Genomic DNA, 18,464 nt, shown 5'->3' on the forward strand with positions numbered 1-18,464 from the left:
CGTACATTAACTCGATGGTGGGCTCTTCTTTCGGTCGTAATGGCCCGCGCCGTCCAGGTGGCCGGCGTGGTGGTTTGGGTTCGGGTGGCGTGGTGGTGTTCGGGTCATCATGCTGCTTCTCGCCCGTTCTTTCCTTCTGTGTATGCACGTTGTGTACGTGCGACCGAGTAGTTCATCAGTCGACCGTCGGGTGCGGCCGAATTGGTTTACACAGGTTAAATTACGTTAGCGTGGCCCATGGTTTAGCCGGAGAGGTGCTGTGTTTTTTTATTGGCAAAGGGTGTTGGGAGCTGCGCGTGCGTGGTTGGTTGCATGGGCTCTGCATGTGCCTGCGTAATTGCTTGGTCTACTCCAGATTGTACGTGTGTGCTCGCCTGCATGGCCCATGCACGTGCATGCACGTGGTTGTGTAATTGTTAGGTGTATGACCGGATGGCGCGGGTTTGACAAAAAACTACCAGAATTGAGGCTTCCGTCCCACAGAACTATTACTTTTTTAAAAATGGCTGATAACTACCAAAAAATTGGAAGCGCGTGACTAAAAACTACCAAGTTGACGAATTGACCATTTTAGAGTGTTTAAACCCGTTTCTGACAGCAGTGGCCCACATGTCAGGTGGACGCCAGTGGTAACGGCTAACGGCGCTCCCTCCCTCGCAGCCGTTAGACCCGGCCGTCGCGGTCGCACCTGGTCGGAGCAGGACTAAGCTGGCCAACCGGGCCGCTCGTCCCCACACTCCCTCACTCTCCCCCGAGCTCTTCTCCTAACCCTAGCTGGCGGCGTTCATGGCGGCGGTGGATGCAAACTCCGGCGCCGAATCGCTTGGAGGCATCCCCCCAACGTGGTGGGAGGCGATGTTGCCGGCTTCTCAGAGGTTGATAACTGGCTAGGCAGCACAAGCTTCGTGGTTCCACAGCCTTCCCAACCGCAATATCAGCCGTCCCAGATGTCGGTGAGGCCGCCTCCGGTTGTAGTACCATCGACGAGAAGAAGCGTAGGTCGAGGCCGGTGCAAGGTTCCTCGTCCTGCTGGCGGAGCGAGGTATGGCATCTGATTTCTCATAATGTTTATGTAATTTTAGGTTAATTTTAGAAGCATGATATATAGGCTAGTTGCACACTTAGATTCAGATTACAACCCTGTTTGTGCATAAATTGAAATCTGTTAGCAACCTTAACATTGTATTGTGTTTTCAGTGAATCCAAGCTGTCAGAGAACTGAAAAATAGTTAACTGTGAGAAATCTTAATATTGTCCAGGCCGTTTAATTATAACTATCTTAATCTATGTTGCAGTATTGATGACCCAAAGTGGGAAATTTGGTTTCATTTTCTAGCCAGAGAATCTGTGGTTAGAAGAATTTACTAGTCAGACATATCATATATTACTCTGGTTTCTCTTATTGCGTCTGAGGGCTGTGGAGCTGATGATTATATGTACTATGTTGTTGATGAGGAGAAAGGAATAGAAGGTCTAGAGCATGTTGGTTGTGAAGATGATGTGCAGCAGATGTTGATCCAATTAGATAAGGAAAAGATTGTGAACATACGAGTTGTCAGAGCAGATGAGCCTTCTAATGCAGATGAAAATAGAGATAGTTATTTTGCTGAACATTGTATTAACACACAACAAAGTTGCACGAAGCTGGTGGATGCAACCAAAGACAGAAAGGATGAGCTTAAGAACAACAATCTTCAGAGAGAAGCTGACCTTAACCATTTTGAAGGTGACACTGATGTGTCTGAATTTCTTTCTGATGAAGATGGCAACAATGTGGAATTACATACAGGCTCCTCCTCTGAAGAAGAAGCTGCAAAACAAAATAGATCAATGGTCCAGAAGCTGAAGGCAGTGAGAAATCCTGGTCCAACAAGTAGATCACACCATGAGGTTGAGAAGAAGGAAAAACCAGACTGGTTTCCTGAAGCAGATGAATTTTGTTTTCCTGGTGATCCTTGAATTAGTGATGAAGAAGATGAGATTGAAGGAGCTTTCAAACTACCAAGTGGTAGGAAGAGAAGGTCAAAGAAGATGAAGGAAAGGATATGGTTCAATGAAAAGCTTCCAGATCCACAAGAACAGTTTTGTAAGGGGTTGTGCTTCACCAATGTTTATGTGTTCAGAGATGCACTTAGGGATTTCCAGTATCACAGAAATGCCCCTGATAGGATTATTGTTTGGTGCTCAGAGAGAGCACATGGATGTGATTTTTATATCTGTGCCTCTAAGATAGCTCATGAGCAAACTTTCTGCATCAAGAAGTGTGATATGTTGCACACTTGTGGAGCATGTGCAGAGAACACAAAGGTTACTACAAAGTGGTTGTCCAAATCAGTACAACCAGCATTGAGAGATGACATTAGAGCTCCTGTGGATGCATTAATAAAAAAGACTAAGACTAAGTTTTCAGTTGATGTTTCAAGAAGTGTGGCATATAGGGCAAGGAGGAAGGCTGTTGATGTGGTGCAAGGTGACCACAAGCAACAATACTTGAGACTGAGGGATTATCTTCAAGCTGTTCTTGACACAAACCCTGGGAGCAGATGTATTGTAACAGCATTTGTTGACCCAGAAAATCCTGCACCCACTCCTAGATTCAAGTACATGTTCTATTGTCTGGCAGCATCAAAGGAAGGGTTTCTGAATGGTTGTAGACCATTTATAGGTAATTGTTGTTGAATTTACTGTTCTGAATTTTGGGTCATATTTGGCCTGTAGCTAATGTTTTACTGCATCCAGGGCTTGATGGGTGTTTCATCAAGTTAACCACTGGACAACAAATTCTTGCTGCCACAAGAAGGGATGGCAACAACAACATCTACCCCATAGCTTTTGGTGTGGTTGACAAGGAAGATGGAGAAAGTTGGACTTGGTTTTTAACTCAGCTGAGATGCTGCATTGGTAGTGGTAACAAATTTGGAACATACACAATAATATCTGACAGGCAAAAGGTTAGCAAGTAAATCATTGATGCTATAGTATAGTACTTCATGGAATTATTTCAGTGTGTTCATGTGTGACCCTGTTTTCTGAATGTATAGGGGTTACTTAAGGCAATAAATGAGATGTTCCCTGATTCACCTCAAAGATTCTGTCTTAGGCACATGTATGCAAACTTTCAAGCAGCTGGGTATAGAAGCAAAGAACTAAAGCAGTGTGTTGACCAGACTAGCTACTCTTACACTAGGCATGGGCATGAATTAGGGATGGCAGCTCTGAAAGCACAGTCTGAGGATGCTTGGAAATGGCTTAAAAATATAGAGGTCTCTCCTTGGGCTAGGTATGCTATGGATCATACTTGCAAAACAGATCTAGTTGTGAACAGCCTTAGTGAAGTCTTCAACAAGATGATACTTGATGTTAGAGCCAAACCAATAAGGACAATGTTTGAAGGGATTAGAACCAAGAAGATGATAAAGAGGCAGCAGACTAGGGAGAAGTTGCAGACATGCAGGTGGACAATCACACCAAATTACTCAGAGATTTTAGAAGAGAACAAAAAGTATGCCAAGCACTGCCAGGCTGACAGAGCTGGTGAGACAATTTGGCAAGTAACAAGCAAAGAAAACCAATATTGTGTGGACATGGAAACATGTACATGTGACTGCAAGAGATGGGACATGACAGGTTGTCCTTGCAGTCATGCCATATCTGCATTGACAAAGCAAAAGCTCCATCCTGAAGACTATGTTAATGAATTCTTCAAGAAGCCACTGTACCTGGAGGCATACAAAGCAATAATTTTCCCTGTCCCTGGTCCAGATTGCTGGCCTGATACAAACACTCCAGATATCCAGCCTCCTGTGTTCAAAGAAAAGGCAGGGAAAAAGCAGACAACAAGGAGGAAGGGTGAGTTTGAGGTTCCAGCTCCTAGAGAAACTAGTAGGATGGGTACTATCACCTATGGAAATTGTGGTTTGGAGGGACATAGGTATACAAATTGCAACAAGACTCTAAGGCCTAGGCTTCAGATGAGGAAGACAGGACATCAGGTAATTTTTCTGAACCTCTTATAAAAATTTCAGTTCCTCTAGACATACTTTTTCATCCAAAAATAATTTTTAAAAGAAATGTTATGTGTTACAAGCAGGAAAACAGGGCAGTTTATGAAGACATAGCTGGTTCATCTAGAACAGTTCCTCTTGCAACTGCAAGAACCACAACAGTACCTGCTGCAACTCCATCTGCATCTGCACCAGCCCCTTCTGCATCTGGCCCAGGCCCTTCTGCATCTGCACCAGGCCCTGCACCAAGAGCTAAAAGAGGTAGGCCTACAGGTAGAGGGAGGACTCATGGATTCACTGTTCCAAGAGCTGCAACCACTTCAGATAATCAAGTTGGGACCAAGAGGAAGAGAATGACAAGCTCCAAATTAAAAGGTTATTTCTATTGCAGTGGTAACTACTGAAGTGACAGGTAAGCTGAGATGAAACCTGTTCTGTGGTCAAGTTGTCTGAACCTATTCTGTGGTCTGAAACCTGTTTGGTACTTTCTTTATTTGTTTGAACCTATTATGTGGTCTGAACCCTATTTGGCACTTTCTGAATTTGTCTGAACCTGTTCTGTGCTCTGAAACATGTTTGGCTATTTCTGAATTTGTCTGAACCTGTTATGTGCTCTGAAACATGTTTGGCTATTTCTGAATTTGTCTGAACCTGTTCTGTGCTCTGAAACATGTTTGGCTATTTCTGAATTTGTCCGAACCTGTTCTGTGCTCTGAAATATGTTTGGCTATTTCTGAATTTGTCTGAACATGTTCTGTGCTCTGAAACATGTTTGGCTATTTCTGAATTTGTCCGAGCCTGTGAAAATGGGCCTTTGATTGGGCTTTGTTATTGGATCAAACTCCCGAAGCCTTCTGTGTTGTCTATAAGAAGGCGAACCCTCTCTCCCCCTACCCAAAACCTAGCCGCCAGCACCACTACAACCCAGCCGCTAGTCAAAGAGATGGATCCCAGCCATGGAGACGTTGTTGATGACCAGGAGGAGTTGGGTAGGGCAGCAAGAAGGGTTGCAAGAGAAGAAAGGAGGGGCCATCGACATGAGCGACGGCGACGGTTGGCTGCTATAATCATGGCAGAACGCAACTCCAACGACGTGAGGCAGTTCAACGAGGTGTTCCCAGCTGGAACCAACATCACTGATGAGCTGATCATTTGGTGGGCTAGAGAGAGGGCAAACTTCCATCGATATCAAGTCACCAGGGCGAGGTGGAGTAGAATTCTTGATTCGGCGTGGTGAATCTATTCTCACTAATGCTTGCTATGGATTTCTCTCTTGAATAAATGTCAGCTTGTATGAATTCTTATCAATTTCTCTGAATGTATGCCAAGTTAACTGAATTTTCTTAATTTGTGCTCTGTAATTGTTTGTGCGTGGTGGTTCATGGTAGTTAATGTAGGTCTAGAAGCATCCACACACAAGTAGTAGTGGCCAGCCATGTCTTTAAAGCCAACACCCAAAACGTGTAATCTCCACTTCTCCTCTCTTTCTTTCTACTCGACCATTAGCCTATCCAACTTCCCATCCAAAAAACCACCTTCACGCCGGCGATGGCATTTGGAGAGAGTTGGCATAGGGCCCTATGGGAGTTATGTGCCGGCGATGCCAAGAAGCTGCAGTATGCGCGTGAGGTGAGTTCTTGGTTCAGCGGCCCTACCATGCTGCAGAACCAATCGTTCGCCGTCAGGGCAGCCGCCAAACACGACGAGAGGGGGGTGCTTGACCTCCATCGCCCCTTGATTGAAAACCTCATCTGGGCAATGGGTGAAGCTAGGGATTCGCCGGACCCTTTTCAGCGAGCCCATTGGTATATGTACCAAGACCGCCTGAATCTGCGTCCGGTGGATCACCTAGCTGAACGCATAGTGCCAGTGCTGCCCCTCATGAGGATGATGGAGATGCAGCCAGAGCAAGCGCTGTCGGAGCTGGAGCGGCTACCAGTGCAGGAGGAAGAAGCATGCTCATCTAGCAAGAAAAACAAGGCCAAAAAATAGAGCTTCCAAGGTCCTGTTCGTCGTTCAGAGCGTCTTCGTCTGCTGCGTTAGTACTTAGGATGCTGCAATGTAGATGATGCTACTGCAGTGTATGATCTACGTGTTTTAAGTTTAGCAACTTAGATCAATTGTATGTGATCCTGCAAAGTACTATGTTTTAAGTTAGCATGGTTGATTTATGTGAATGAAACCTGCTCTGAACTATCTCTGAATCTGAATTATTGTGCACTGCCTCTAAATCTGCACAAGTTTCTGTCAACTTTAAACAGCACAAGTTTCATCACGCAATAACTACAGCACAACTACCACCAAGTCTCACTGAATTCAACTTCTTTACTGCATCACTCCACCTCTCTTTACTACATCTCCTCTTTCTTCAACTACTTAACATCAGCCTCACTGGATATCCACAACTTCACCTCACTCGCCACTTCTCTCACAACCACATCCTCTCTTCACCCATGGCTGGTTCCTCCTCCACACCAGACCCATGGCTCAACCCATTCCCCACTGGCAAGGGCTGGGTTGCCATGCTATTTGGTTCGGCGCGCGGTGACCAAGATCTATTCCTGGACTACATGAAGATAGCTACGAGATACAACAGCGCGGATGTACTAGTAGATGCTGCTGACCTAGTCCAGAAGAAGGCGACGCCTCAAGAGAAGAAGTGCATGCAGCAGAGCTATGGAAATAAAGGTAAGGGTATCCTGCCCATCGACACTCTACTATGGGCAATGAGAGAGGCAGAGTCCTCCGATGATGGCCAGCGTAAGCAATGGGAAGCCCACCGCTATGTTGCTCCGACACAAGCTGCAACTGATGTAGCAGTGCAGGAAGAGGATGACGACGACGACTTGCAGATAGTTGCGCCACCTGCAGAGCAGGCTCGCCGCCGTCCCCCTCCCATCATCGTCATCGACGAAGACGATGAAGAGGAGGAAGTGCAGAAGCAGACAGATCCAAGGCAGATCAAGCAAATCATGCGTCGCTCTGCACGCTTAGCAAATCCTAAAGATGAGCAGTAGATCCAATGTTATTCAAGTTGCCTAAGTGAACCTATCTCTGAAACAAGTGTTAGCTAATTCAGTTTCGTCAGTGTTCACAAGTTCAGTATCGTCAGTTATGTTTATCTGAAACTTGATTTGCATGTATGTGCTATCTATGTTAGAGAGACTATGTGTTATCTATGTTACAGAGAATATGTGCTATCTCTGGTGTATCCAAGATCAGATAATTCTATGTGCTATCTATGTGCTATATATAGGTCAGTACTGGATGCAACAGATTATGAAAACAAATATATAAATTTAACATCATCATGGACTATAGTTCATAAGCTAACTTACTATCCATACTTGGCATTACAACTTGGAGTTCATAGGCAGTTAATATCTTAAAGCATTACAGATCACATGCAGTGCCATGGGCACCACAAAACAAATCCCCAAAATGATCTGAAACCAGGACAATTCATAGGCAGTTCATATATAGTATTATAGCTAGCTAAGTGCATATTTGCATCAGATAACATAGCAAGGCCAGTTATATATATAGGCCTCATATATACTTACCATCCAGAGTTGCCACTTCACTCCTCCATCACAACTTCCTTGATCTTGTCCAGCTTTTCCTTGCACCCATGACCAACCTTCAGGAGCTCAGCAATGACATTCTCCAGCTTCTTCTTCTCTTCTTTAAGGTGGTCTCTGTCCACCTCTATCTCCTTCATGGCCTTCCTAGTGTTTTGGATTATATCAGCTTGACTCTGAAGGATGCACCTCTGTTCTTTTTTGAGCTTAAGCTTCTCCATTTGAAGCTCAATCTTTGCCTGCTCCTCAAGTCGCCTCTTCTTCTCCTTCAGTTCATTGATTGCCTGGCTTGTGCAATCCATGTCATGAGATTTGATTCCATCCTGATAATCAAACAACTTGGACACATCATCCACTAGCTGGCTATACTGATTGGCCAGAGAATCAAGCTCCTTATGCAGTTTTGCAACCTCTGTCCCATGAGCCTCATTATCCTGGGCTCTACCAAGATTCTGCTCATGATACATATCCCAGAGCTTGCTTAAGCACCTTTGCAGAATTACAGGCCAGGGGGCATCTACCCACTCCAGAACACCACAGTTCACACCATCCTGAAAATCAAATTATATTTGCAGTGAACACCACAGATAACAAGCAAATTCAAAATAACAAATCATAAACACATGTGCTATACATAGGTACACTAGCTAGCTCTATACTCAAAATACAACACATCAATATGTTTCCAGTGCTCTCTGCTACAAGTACAATATTCAGACATACATAAGTTTTCACACTTAAAGGAAAATTCAGAAAAACAACAACTAAACGCTACTCTGTTTCCACTACATAGCAGAAAAACAAGCTAATCAAATCCACACCAAGTTGGTCCATTACCTCAGTAGCACATCCGATGAATCTCCTGCCAGTGTCAGTGCCTTCAAATGCCACAAACTTGCCTGCCCTCTGCCTATGCAGGATGCACCTTCTGTCAGATTCAATCACAAGCCCACAGAAGCTTGGGTCTATCACAGTTTCAGGAGTTTGCTGCAGCAGCAAAAACATATATGTATCAACTACAGCTCACATATATGAACTTAAATGGAAGAAATCTCGATTATCTTCAAACCCTAACCCTAACCCTAGAACACAGGAAGGAGAGGAGAGGATACAGTTAGCTGACTTACGAAATACTCCATCTGCATGCTGCTGAACTCGCTCATGAACTCGTCATCGTCGTCCGAGGTCTCGTTACTATTGGGCCAGGACGGCATGGTCGGTCGTGGCGTCGTCGGAGAGTGAGAAGAAGCAGAGCAGAGCAAAGTGGGGAGTGAGCTCGGGGGAGAGTGAGGGAGCAGGTGGGGACGAGCCTGGTCGGCCAGCTTATACCTGGTCCGATGCGGCCCGGTCCGACCAGGTGCGACCGCGACGGCCGGGTCTAACGGCTGCGAGGGAGCGCCGTTAGCCGTTACCGCTGGCGTCCACCTAACATGTGGGTCACTGCTGTCAGAAACGGGTTTAAACGCTCTAAAACGGTCAATTCGTCAACTTGGTAGTTTTTAGTCACGCGCTTTCAATTTTTTGGTAGTTATAAAAGTGGTAGTTCTGTGGGACGGAAGCTCCAATTCTGGTAGTTTTTTGTCAAATACTCCCGAATGGCGGGGGAGATTTGACGCCGCAGACCGGATGTGTCTCGGCGCAGCGTCGGCGGCACTAGCTACGCCGGCTCCCTGTTTTGACGCGGCAGCGGCAAACAAGCAGCTCAAAACTAGGGCGTTTACGGAGCTGAGGATGCTGTGGCGACGGCTGTCATGGCGCACGGCGCCTTGGCATCCGTGGAGGCCGTGGATGAGGAGAACAACTTGACGAAGTGGGGCATCTGCCTGTCGGAGTTCGAGAGAAGGAGGAGATCCGCTTTTTCTGTCACGAAAGGGTGCGGCCATGGATTCCACGTCGTGTGCCGGTGTGCGTCGACGCCTGACTCCTACGTACAGTTTATGTGTATCGACTGCTGCAATTCCTGTCGTCGGATATGGCTGATGCTTACCTTCGAGAAGTTTAATTCCCGCATGAAAGGTAGGGGGGACAACAGAGAGGCTATTTTATCTAATACTCTACAAGAGTGACATATTTCCAACTATGTTTAATGTTGTCAAGCCGCTGACAAATTTGGAGCACCTTGGCCGATAGAGAAAAATATGAGCTTAAATGTTGTTCTTCTGTTATCAAACTCATTCGATGCCAACCAGGGAGAATTGGAACCTAATGATGCTATAGCACCTGCAAAATGGTGGTGCAGGAGTTCGTAATGATGGGACTACATCCGGCGATAGAAGATTTTGCTTTGTTTATTATAGAATGGTCATGTCAACATTTCAAAGATGAATTCAAATCCTAAAACCAAAGCTACTTCTGATGTGTTTCTTGCTTACCGGTGCTGTGGTTTGCTTCTGTAGACTTGCTTACGCTCAGCAATATTTCTTTTCTATTCACTTGTCGGATCAGTTCAGTCAGTATTCTGGGAAGAATATTTCCAAGTAATTAGAAGTGCCATGCAAACCCTGGGCAGCACACCCTTTTGTCCATTGGATCTTAATCTGAGAGTGTAGGGAAAAAGTGACTGAAACTTAAACTAAATTAAAGCGAACAAGCAAAAACTGAATAATTAATTAAATAATCAACAGGTCAAATTTAATATCAGCATACAAAGAATTTCTCACATAACGTATCAATAGGCGTGGCGTGCCGCCGCGCGGGCATGGCTAGTTAGGTCTAAAACCATGACAAAATTGGGCCAGTTGTGCTGCTACCTGACTGAAAATTGGACCAAGAATTCTAAGGCACCTTCTACGGCATCATCCCCAGATCGTGCGATAGCACCAGCCGCCCTATTACAGATTCGACTAATAACACAAATAAAGGAAACTGAAACAAACTTGAGGTCATGGATAACAGCACCAGTAGCCGACCGATCAGCTTCGGAGGCACTCAGCCTGGCCACCAGAGAAGAACAGTCTGAAGCTGAGATAATCCTCTGAATACCATCAACAAGAGAATAGGATAAAGCATATCGAGTGGCCATTGCTTCAGCGGGTTCAGGATCGCAGACCTTCTCATAGAAGTGATGGTAAGCGTTCAGGAACATATATATCACGGTGATTACGGGCAACAGCACCAGCAACAATACATTCAGACTGTAATAACAAGATGGCAGCATCAAACTTTCTGTTAAGTCTGTACCACCATTTTGGCATATTAAATGCGTTGACATATATACATAGTACAAACATGAACAATATGACAACGCCATGGGGATAGCACATATAGTTGAATAATTTGAATACTGAAAGCATAGGTTTTCGGTTTAGCATGTTAGGATTCAGAGAACTAATGCCCTCTAGTGATTTTGCTTTGTAGTGGTGGAGCCAAAAGTGTCAGCAACTCACAAGTTATTAGCAAGTTAAAGCAGCAAGTTGCCATGCTCTGCTTCTTATGTTACACACAAATTCTTAAACTGAAACATTCATGGACATAAACAAGAGCAACAGAAAGAGGAATGTACTTGACAAGATAGTAAGCCGGAGATACAGGTTCTCACTGCCGACGGCGCCACCCTTCTCCACGCCAATCAGCTCCCCGGTCCACAGCAGGCACCTTGTTGCATTCCCATCAATGTTGCTGGTGATTAGATTAGCATAAGCATACACTACACATGAGCAACTTTTACTGCACTCCACTGCACAGACATCATAGCTTTTATCCCACAGGCGTATGAATTTGTCTGGCGCCTTCATTGCTGGCAAGGTCAAGAAACTGTCCTCTCCACCACACTGCAGTTTCTCCTTTCGCCGGCAACCATGAAAAAAATTGCCTCTAACCCATTCTATTATGTTACTAGGGACAAACTCATCAAGGCACTTGCATGTGGGAATTGCCTCTGTGTTGTCGCAGTAGCCGTATGCACCACAATATCCATAGATATTGCACTGATAAGCTGGCGATAAGATTGGGTGGAGAAGATGGAGGAAAATTCAGTGAACTACAAAAACTAACATCGCAGTTGAAATAGGTGAACCGCTGTTCCATTTCCTTCTTTGTCAATAGTTAAGATAGACAGTGAAGCGTGAACGGAGGGCAGTATTTCAATACCATGTGGCTCGACTGGTGGAATGGATCCTGATGCATCACTATCTATCAGCCTATCAACTTGAGAGTGGTAAATGCCAGGAAGGTGACTAGGTGACAGTAAGACAAAGAATGCAGAGACTAGCAAAATGATACTTCTTCCGTTTCGATATAGAAGGCTCACACATGTTTTTAGATCATCAACTTGACCAACAAAAAATGAGTTGCATGCTGCAAAAAATGAATTCATTTGCATATTGTCAGAGGACATCATGACTAATGGTCAGACCTCACACAATGGAAATGAAAGAACACTACTAATTTGCACATTTACCACTACTAATTTATACATCTACTTCTGCAAATAGGTATATAATTTTAATATGAAACATGTTTCAGTTAGTACACTGTCCAAGATCAGAGGTTATGGATGGCTGATTGCATGATGCCAAATACTACATGATTCCCCTACTACTGAAAACATCATCGGATAAAATCAAGAGAAAGTTTACTTAGAACCGTGAAAGAGAAAACTAATAGCTCTAATATTCAGGGGAGCAACAATGTACATATGATCCTAAGGAATATTGTGCAAACACACACATCATCATGTATAATCAACAGAATTTGATTTTAATATTAGTGCCTTTTCTAATTATCTGGCAGCTGGCCAGAATCAAGGCCTATGAATAGTATTCCGCTTTAATCATCTCCGCTACCTTTATCCACAGAATCACTATGGAAGCCAAGGTAGATTCAGATGTGCTGATTATGTTATGTATTTCTGGTGATTTTTTTCATTTTAGTTCCTTTTGTGTCGTAGCCTCCAATAAGATGAGGAACTATAACTTGAGCTGCTTTAGATGAATATTCAAGGCCAATCACTGATAATTCAGTGTTGAAGTCAAAACCTGGACATTTCCACCTATCACTTCATTAGCAAACATCTAACCAGTGTTTTCTTACTGTTTACCTTCCTTCTTTCCCACTCATCTAGTTGTCTTATTTTGCATCCTGCTAAATCTTACTCTTTTGTCTTTTCACTATCAGAACTATGCTTATGGTAGAAAAATCACATTTGACTTCAGCTTGGGGTTTCAAGGTGTTGTACCTTCGATAGCCATGATGCCCGTTACATGTGGCCTCTCTCACACTTGAGTTTCGACTCCTGCACATGTAAGTCATAAGATACATCTTTATCTTGGCAAAGAAAACCCAGTAGAGAACAAGGCATTAAATGAGCTTTCTCTGCACTCAATAATATTTTCCGTATCTTTCTTCCTATTTCTGTCCATGGGCATTAATATTGCAATAAGAAGTTGCACCTATACATTGGCTTTGGCCCTGGTAAGCCCCTTGGCAGGGGATAATGTCACCGCTGATATTCTTTCATGTCAAGCTGGAAACTAACTGTTGTTGCCGGATATATTGACCTCTGAAACAAGAGCTTAAATTTATGAAATCAGGTATACCTGCAAGATGGACGACCCATATTTGTTAACCAAGCATTTACATCATCAAACAAAAACTAAAATGAGTGAGTAGCTGCAGTACCATTCAGAGTCAGGGATACACACATTACTTCATCCAAATGCAGTGCACTATCACTAGGAGCCTCAGCATTAGACCATATAAGGCAGTTGCAAACTGACCCTAATGCTTAAATGAAGTAAATCAAATGCAGTCGACCAAAAAAGGCATTTAGTTAACGATGTTTGCCGTACACACGCTGGATCGCGTTAGAAGAAGTTGGCTCAACAGTAACCACAGAAAGAAACACAGTACAGTTTGGGATCATTACAGAGAATGAGATCCTCCAAGGCACACCTCAAGCAGAAGGTAGTGGCAAATCATAACATTCCTTGGCCATGTGAACGCACTGTAACCAATGTAGAACCTCCACATTAGGGTCCTCCTCTAGAACCACGTCTCTAGCAGCAATCTGAATTGCACCACGGTACATGACAATCCTCCCACGAACCCTCAACAAAGTGCCCAAGCGTACCACCTCCGACATTTTCAATGCCATCTCTCCAGTTGGATCAGAATCTGATGAAGTGTTTGCATTCAGGTACTGGTGGTTCAGCCACAGGACACATGGTACACAGCCAGTGCCATCATCAACCAGGAAGCGCAGAAACTTCTCCCTGCGGTCACGTGAAACAACAATCCCGACAACCTCAGCACGGGCAACTGTACGGCCACAGCGAAGAAAGGAAGGCGGCGGTGTATGTCGGGGAGTCAGAGAGAGAAGGTCGGCAGCCAGAAGTTTGACGTGCACAAGATGAAGGGAGTCCATGCTGAGTCTGCATACAAGTGATACAACCCATGAGGCAATGAAGTTCAGAGTGGAGATTTAACTAGAACTTCACAGTTTTATCATACATGACGAAAATTTAAGCAAAAAAGCTATATATATTATTGGCGGAGCCAGGAGTCAAGCAAGCCGGGCTAAAAGTTCATCGCTTATAAGTTATAACAAACCAGAAAAGTATCCCATGCCATGGCATAAACAACTATAGCTCAATTGCACAGCTAGGGTAGAATTAGAAATCGACATTTAACGATCCAACAAAGTAGATAAACATGAGCAAAATAGAAATAATACTACAAGATAATATTATCTGTACTGAGTTGAAAACAAGGCTTCAGATTCTGTAGTTAATTGGTTGGTTTCAGATTCTGCAGCAAACCCCGGCGGAGGCCCTGTCTCCAGTCCGCGGGCCGCCGCATCGTGAGAAGCAGATCAGCGCGGGGAGCAAAACACCAGGCATTTTTTTCCCAAGGAAACCACACACTGATAAAATCTAGCACACGGGATAAATGGTTGACTTGAATTCATCGAGGTTCAGAACAGGGATACATGTAGCTCTGCTTGCAGGCTTGTAGCAGTTACAGAACCAGACATGTACTGAATGTCTGAATCCTGTATCGTGGGCTAGCTACAGGATAAGAGTAAGTCACAAAATAACTGAAGGTGACAAGCTAATGTAACAACAGTACAACACTGAATCAATGTATATATATCCTTCAGTTTTTTCAGTGGGCACAACAAAATCAAAATGTTTGCAATACACGAATTCAAATGAATAAAATCCACCTTGCCCTTGCTCTGGAGCTCGACTGACGGAGCTCGTGGAAGTGGAGAGGCCTGGGCAGCCTGAGCCCTGAGGATTCACGGGCTCCGACGAGCGGTCTTGAGGTCGGGGCCCGGAGGAGTGAGCAACAGACGGTACGGAATTGCGGAAGACGGTGCCTGGCGGCGGCGCCGGAGAGCCGGGAAGGTTACGCTCCGGCCGGCCGCGCGCCGCACCATTGGCGGTAGGGTTCAGAGGTGCAGGCCGGCGCTGTGCTGGTAGCAGAAGCCAGGAGGGAGGAGGAGCACTGAGCGTCCTGGGCTGGCCTCGGCCGCATCAGTGGGCCAGTCTCTGGACCAGTCCAATGGCAAGGAGGAAGCCCAAATTCAGGTTTGGCCCAGGTGGGGAAAGGGAAGGCGGAGAGATAAGTCCACCCGGGGTCAGCAATTTGGAGCCCAAGCTGGCTGATTCTTTTTAAAAGCGAAGCTATTTAAAAAAAATTCAAACTCCCTCGATCCAAAATAAGCGTCGCAGTTTTGAACTAAGCTTAGTTTAACCTCTGTTCAAAATTGCGACACTTATTATACTAGGAATTAACTTTTTTCACAATAAACATGTGTGTATTCTAACTAAGTGCAAATTTGTATAGACAAATGACTTTTGTATTGCCCTGCGGAAAAAAAAGTGTTCTACAAAAGCTATTGTTGAAGCATGTTAGAGCATTGGTTTTGTTTTTCTCACACGTAACATTATGATTTTCGCTTGTTAACCAAATGTGCATGCGGTTAGACACATTTTACCTTAGAAAAAGGATTTCTTTTAAGTAAATATATTTTAGAACGCGAATTTTTTTGCAAAGTTGTTAATAAAAACTGAAACTTGGAATTTTTATAAAAAATAAGAATATTTCTCTTTTTAGTTTTTTTGAAACCTAAGTATTTTTTAAAACATAAACAATTTTTAAAAACTAGGAGGTACTGTTGTGATTTTTTTTGAATTTGCAAACATTTTGAGAACACAAATATGTTTTTAACTTTAAACTTGAAAAGGCAAACATTTTTTAAAACATGTTTAAAAAAATGGGAGGTACTATAGCTAAATTGCTTTAATCTATATCTATTAATAAAACTTGGTGAATTTTTGAAATATGCCCACCTGATGCATTGTTTTAGTTCAATTTATTAAACTAGGGATATGAAATGAATCTTTTTCTTTGTCGCGTCTTCACATACGACCAGTCTCACTCGGCCCAATGACTCCCGTCAAAATGCATGAGGAGTCCAACTAAGATTTCATGGTCTATCTGACACAAACTACTCAATTTACATGATGACACATACATATATTATGTGAAGTGTTTTTTCCTATTATATTAGCCAGATGATTAAAAAAACTTTGTTCAACGTTCTTGATCTTCGTGGGACACGAAGGTGACTCAACAATCCAGCTATTGGACCTGGCCAACCTTGGTTAGTGACAACTGGTATCGCGACCACCGGCGACGAGGACGGCAAAGACGACAAGCGGAAACATGTGTTTGATGTTATATTGAAATGGAGGATGTGGACCCGCGGATGAGGTATTAGTCATGTTTATTATGTTATGGGCATTAGGTGATGTCTTTAGTGATACTCGATGGGTAAAGGGCGTGCGAGGGTTGTTTTCTCCCGTTACAATGCACAGACATGTTTGCTAGTAGTACATATAGCATATTTCTACTATATATATTTGAGAAAAGTATACTTTCCGTCCCTTAACTTTTAGTAAACTTTAGATTTAGTCACTCAATTTCGAAACCCGACAATCTGCACCCTCAATTCTTAAAACCGGTCAGGTTTTGTCCTTCGCTCAGGTTTTATCTTTCCTTCCGTCTACTCTGGTATGGATATTTTGACAAACATTTGGCGTGCAATGTCTGGCGCTGCCAACGACCCGCCCCGCACGGCGTTCATCAGGCTGGTTGTAATGGAGAGTATCATATACTAGTACTACCTCTGTTTCAGTTTACAAGTCCTACGCGTATATCTAGGTTGTCAATTTTATCACCCTAATATAAACTATATAACACAAAAATTATACCTTTTGAAAGTAGAAACTCCGAAGTTTATGTTGGTATATTTTTTGTAATATATGACTTGTATTAGGTTGATCAAATTGACGACCTAGGGGTATGCGCACGCCCTGTAAACTGAGAGAGAGGTAGTATCATGCATATGATACTAGTGTATGATAATACCTCCCTAATGCATAATATCATATATTAGTATTATGTAGTACTCTATTTATTGCCATGCATGACACAAAGTAGTATAGCATTTATTATGATACGCTATCATGATATGATACTACACCCTCTCTTTCTTCATTTAATGCTATGACACCTCATCAAAATTGCCTAGTTGGCATACATAATATTAAATATAATACTACCATTACAACCAGCCTCACCACCAGTCTACCACTCGCAGAAACCCGCGCCAGATTTGCCGCCCTCGCTCGGCTCAGTGCACGACTTGGCCTTTGCGTTCAAGTCCTGCGAAGTGGACGGTTCACCGAGGGAGCAGCTAGCCGCAACTCGACGCGTCTCAGCTGCTGCCGTCCTCACTGACTGGCGATAGTGCAGTGTTTAGCCATGTCATCCCGCGGTGGCTCTGCGCGTCGGGGATGCCGAAACTTGCAGCGCTCGTGTCCGGCTTCAGATGTGCTTGCACTGGAAGTCTGGAAGACGCGGATGATATGCAGCAGGAGGAAGTGTGGGTGTCTTAGCTAGTTTAGCTGCATGTTTATTTTCCTTGTGCATGTGCATGCCGTGGGCATGGTACATAGCTGCATGCGTGTGTGTACACGTCCGGGTCATGCGCTAGGCCACCGGACCCACAGGTCACCACCACCTGGCTGTCGCCGCGCACCCTCCTGCGCGGCCTCCGAGCATAGGTCCTTCTCGCCGTACTCATGCTCGCCGTTTGCTTCTGTCGCTGCCAACGACGGCACTGTTGATGCCCCTCCGTCGCCCTGAGCATACACCATTGAGGCCTTGTCCCCGCTCCATGAGCGCGCGTAGTGTAACACCCCGGATATGATTTTCCTAATATGTAATCCAACTCTTGCCGTTTCCAGCGTTAAGTTATTTTATTTTCTCGGGTTCGGGTTTTTGTCTCCATGTGTTGTTGTTGTTGTCATGCATTTCATATCATGTCATCATGTGCATTGCATTTGCATACGTGTTCGTCTCATGCATTCGAGCATTTTCCCCGTTATCCGTTTTGCATTCCGGCGCTCCGTTCTCCTTCGGTGGTCATATCTACCTTTCTTTCGTGTGTGGGGATTAAACATTTCCGGATTGGACCGAGACTTGTCAAGCGGCCTTGGTTTACTACCGATAGACCGCCTGTCAAGTTTCGTACCATTTGGACTTCGTTCGATGCTCCAACGGTTAACCGTGTTGGGGAACGAAGTAGAAATTCAAAATTTTCCTACGTGTCACCAAGATCTATCTATGGAGAAACCAGCAACGAGGGGAAGGAGAGTGCATCTACATACCCTTGTAGATCGCTAAGCGGAAGCGTTCAAGAAAATGGGGTTGAAGGAGTCGTACTCGTCGTGATCCAAATCACCGGAGATCCTAGTGCCGAACGGACGGCACCTCCGCGTTCAACACACATACAACCCGGTGACGTCTCCCATGCCTTGATCCAGCAAGGAGAGAGGGAGAGGTTGAGGAAGACTCCAACCAGCAG

General features: G+C 44.3%; 1 protein-coding gene and 1 pseudogene across 1 annotated transcript; one reads left to right on the top strand and one right to left on the bottom strand.

Moving 5' to 3' along the window:
- Positions 1–1,239: 1,239 nt before the first annotated feature.
- Positions 1,240–7,493, top strand: LOC125530076 (annotated as a pseudogene).
- Positions 7,494–13,317: 5,824 nt separating this feature from the next.
- On the bottom strand, positions 13,318–15,479 carry LOC125530079 (CST complex subunit STN1-like). Its single transcript, XM_048694468.1, has 2 exons — positions 14,751–15,479; positions 13,318–13,956 (listed from the first exon to the last, which is right to left on the bottom strand). The coding sequence occupies exon 2, from the start codon at positions 13,947–13,949 to the stop codon at positions 13,479–13,481; it is 471 nt and encodes a 156-aa protein (XP_048550425.1). The 5' UTR covers positions 13,950–13,956; positions 14,751–15,479; the 3' UTR covers positions 13,318–13,478.
- Between the last annotated feature and the right edge of the window lie 2,985 nt (positions 15,480–18,464).

The sequence above is a fragment of the Triticum urartu genome, unplaced genomic scaffold, assembly GCF_003073215.2.
Source record: "Triticum urartu cultivar G1812 unplaced genomic scaffold, Tu2.1 TuUngrouped_contig_6054, whole genome shotgun sequence".
Classification (NCBI taxonomy): Eukaryota; Viridiplantae; Streptophyta; class Magnoliopsida; order Poales; family Poaceae; genus Triticum; species Triticum urartu.

Excerpts from the sequence above, each read along its gene's own strand:
- LOC125530079 (XM_048694468.1), bottom strand. The coding sequence starts at position 13,949 with ATGGACTCCCTTCATCTTGTGCACGTCAAACTTCTGGCTGCCGACCTT.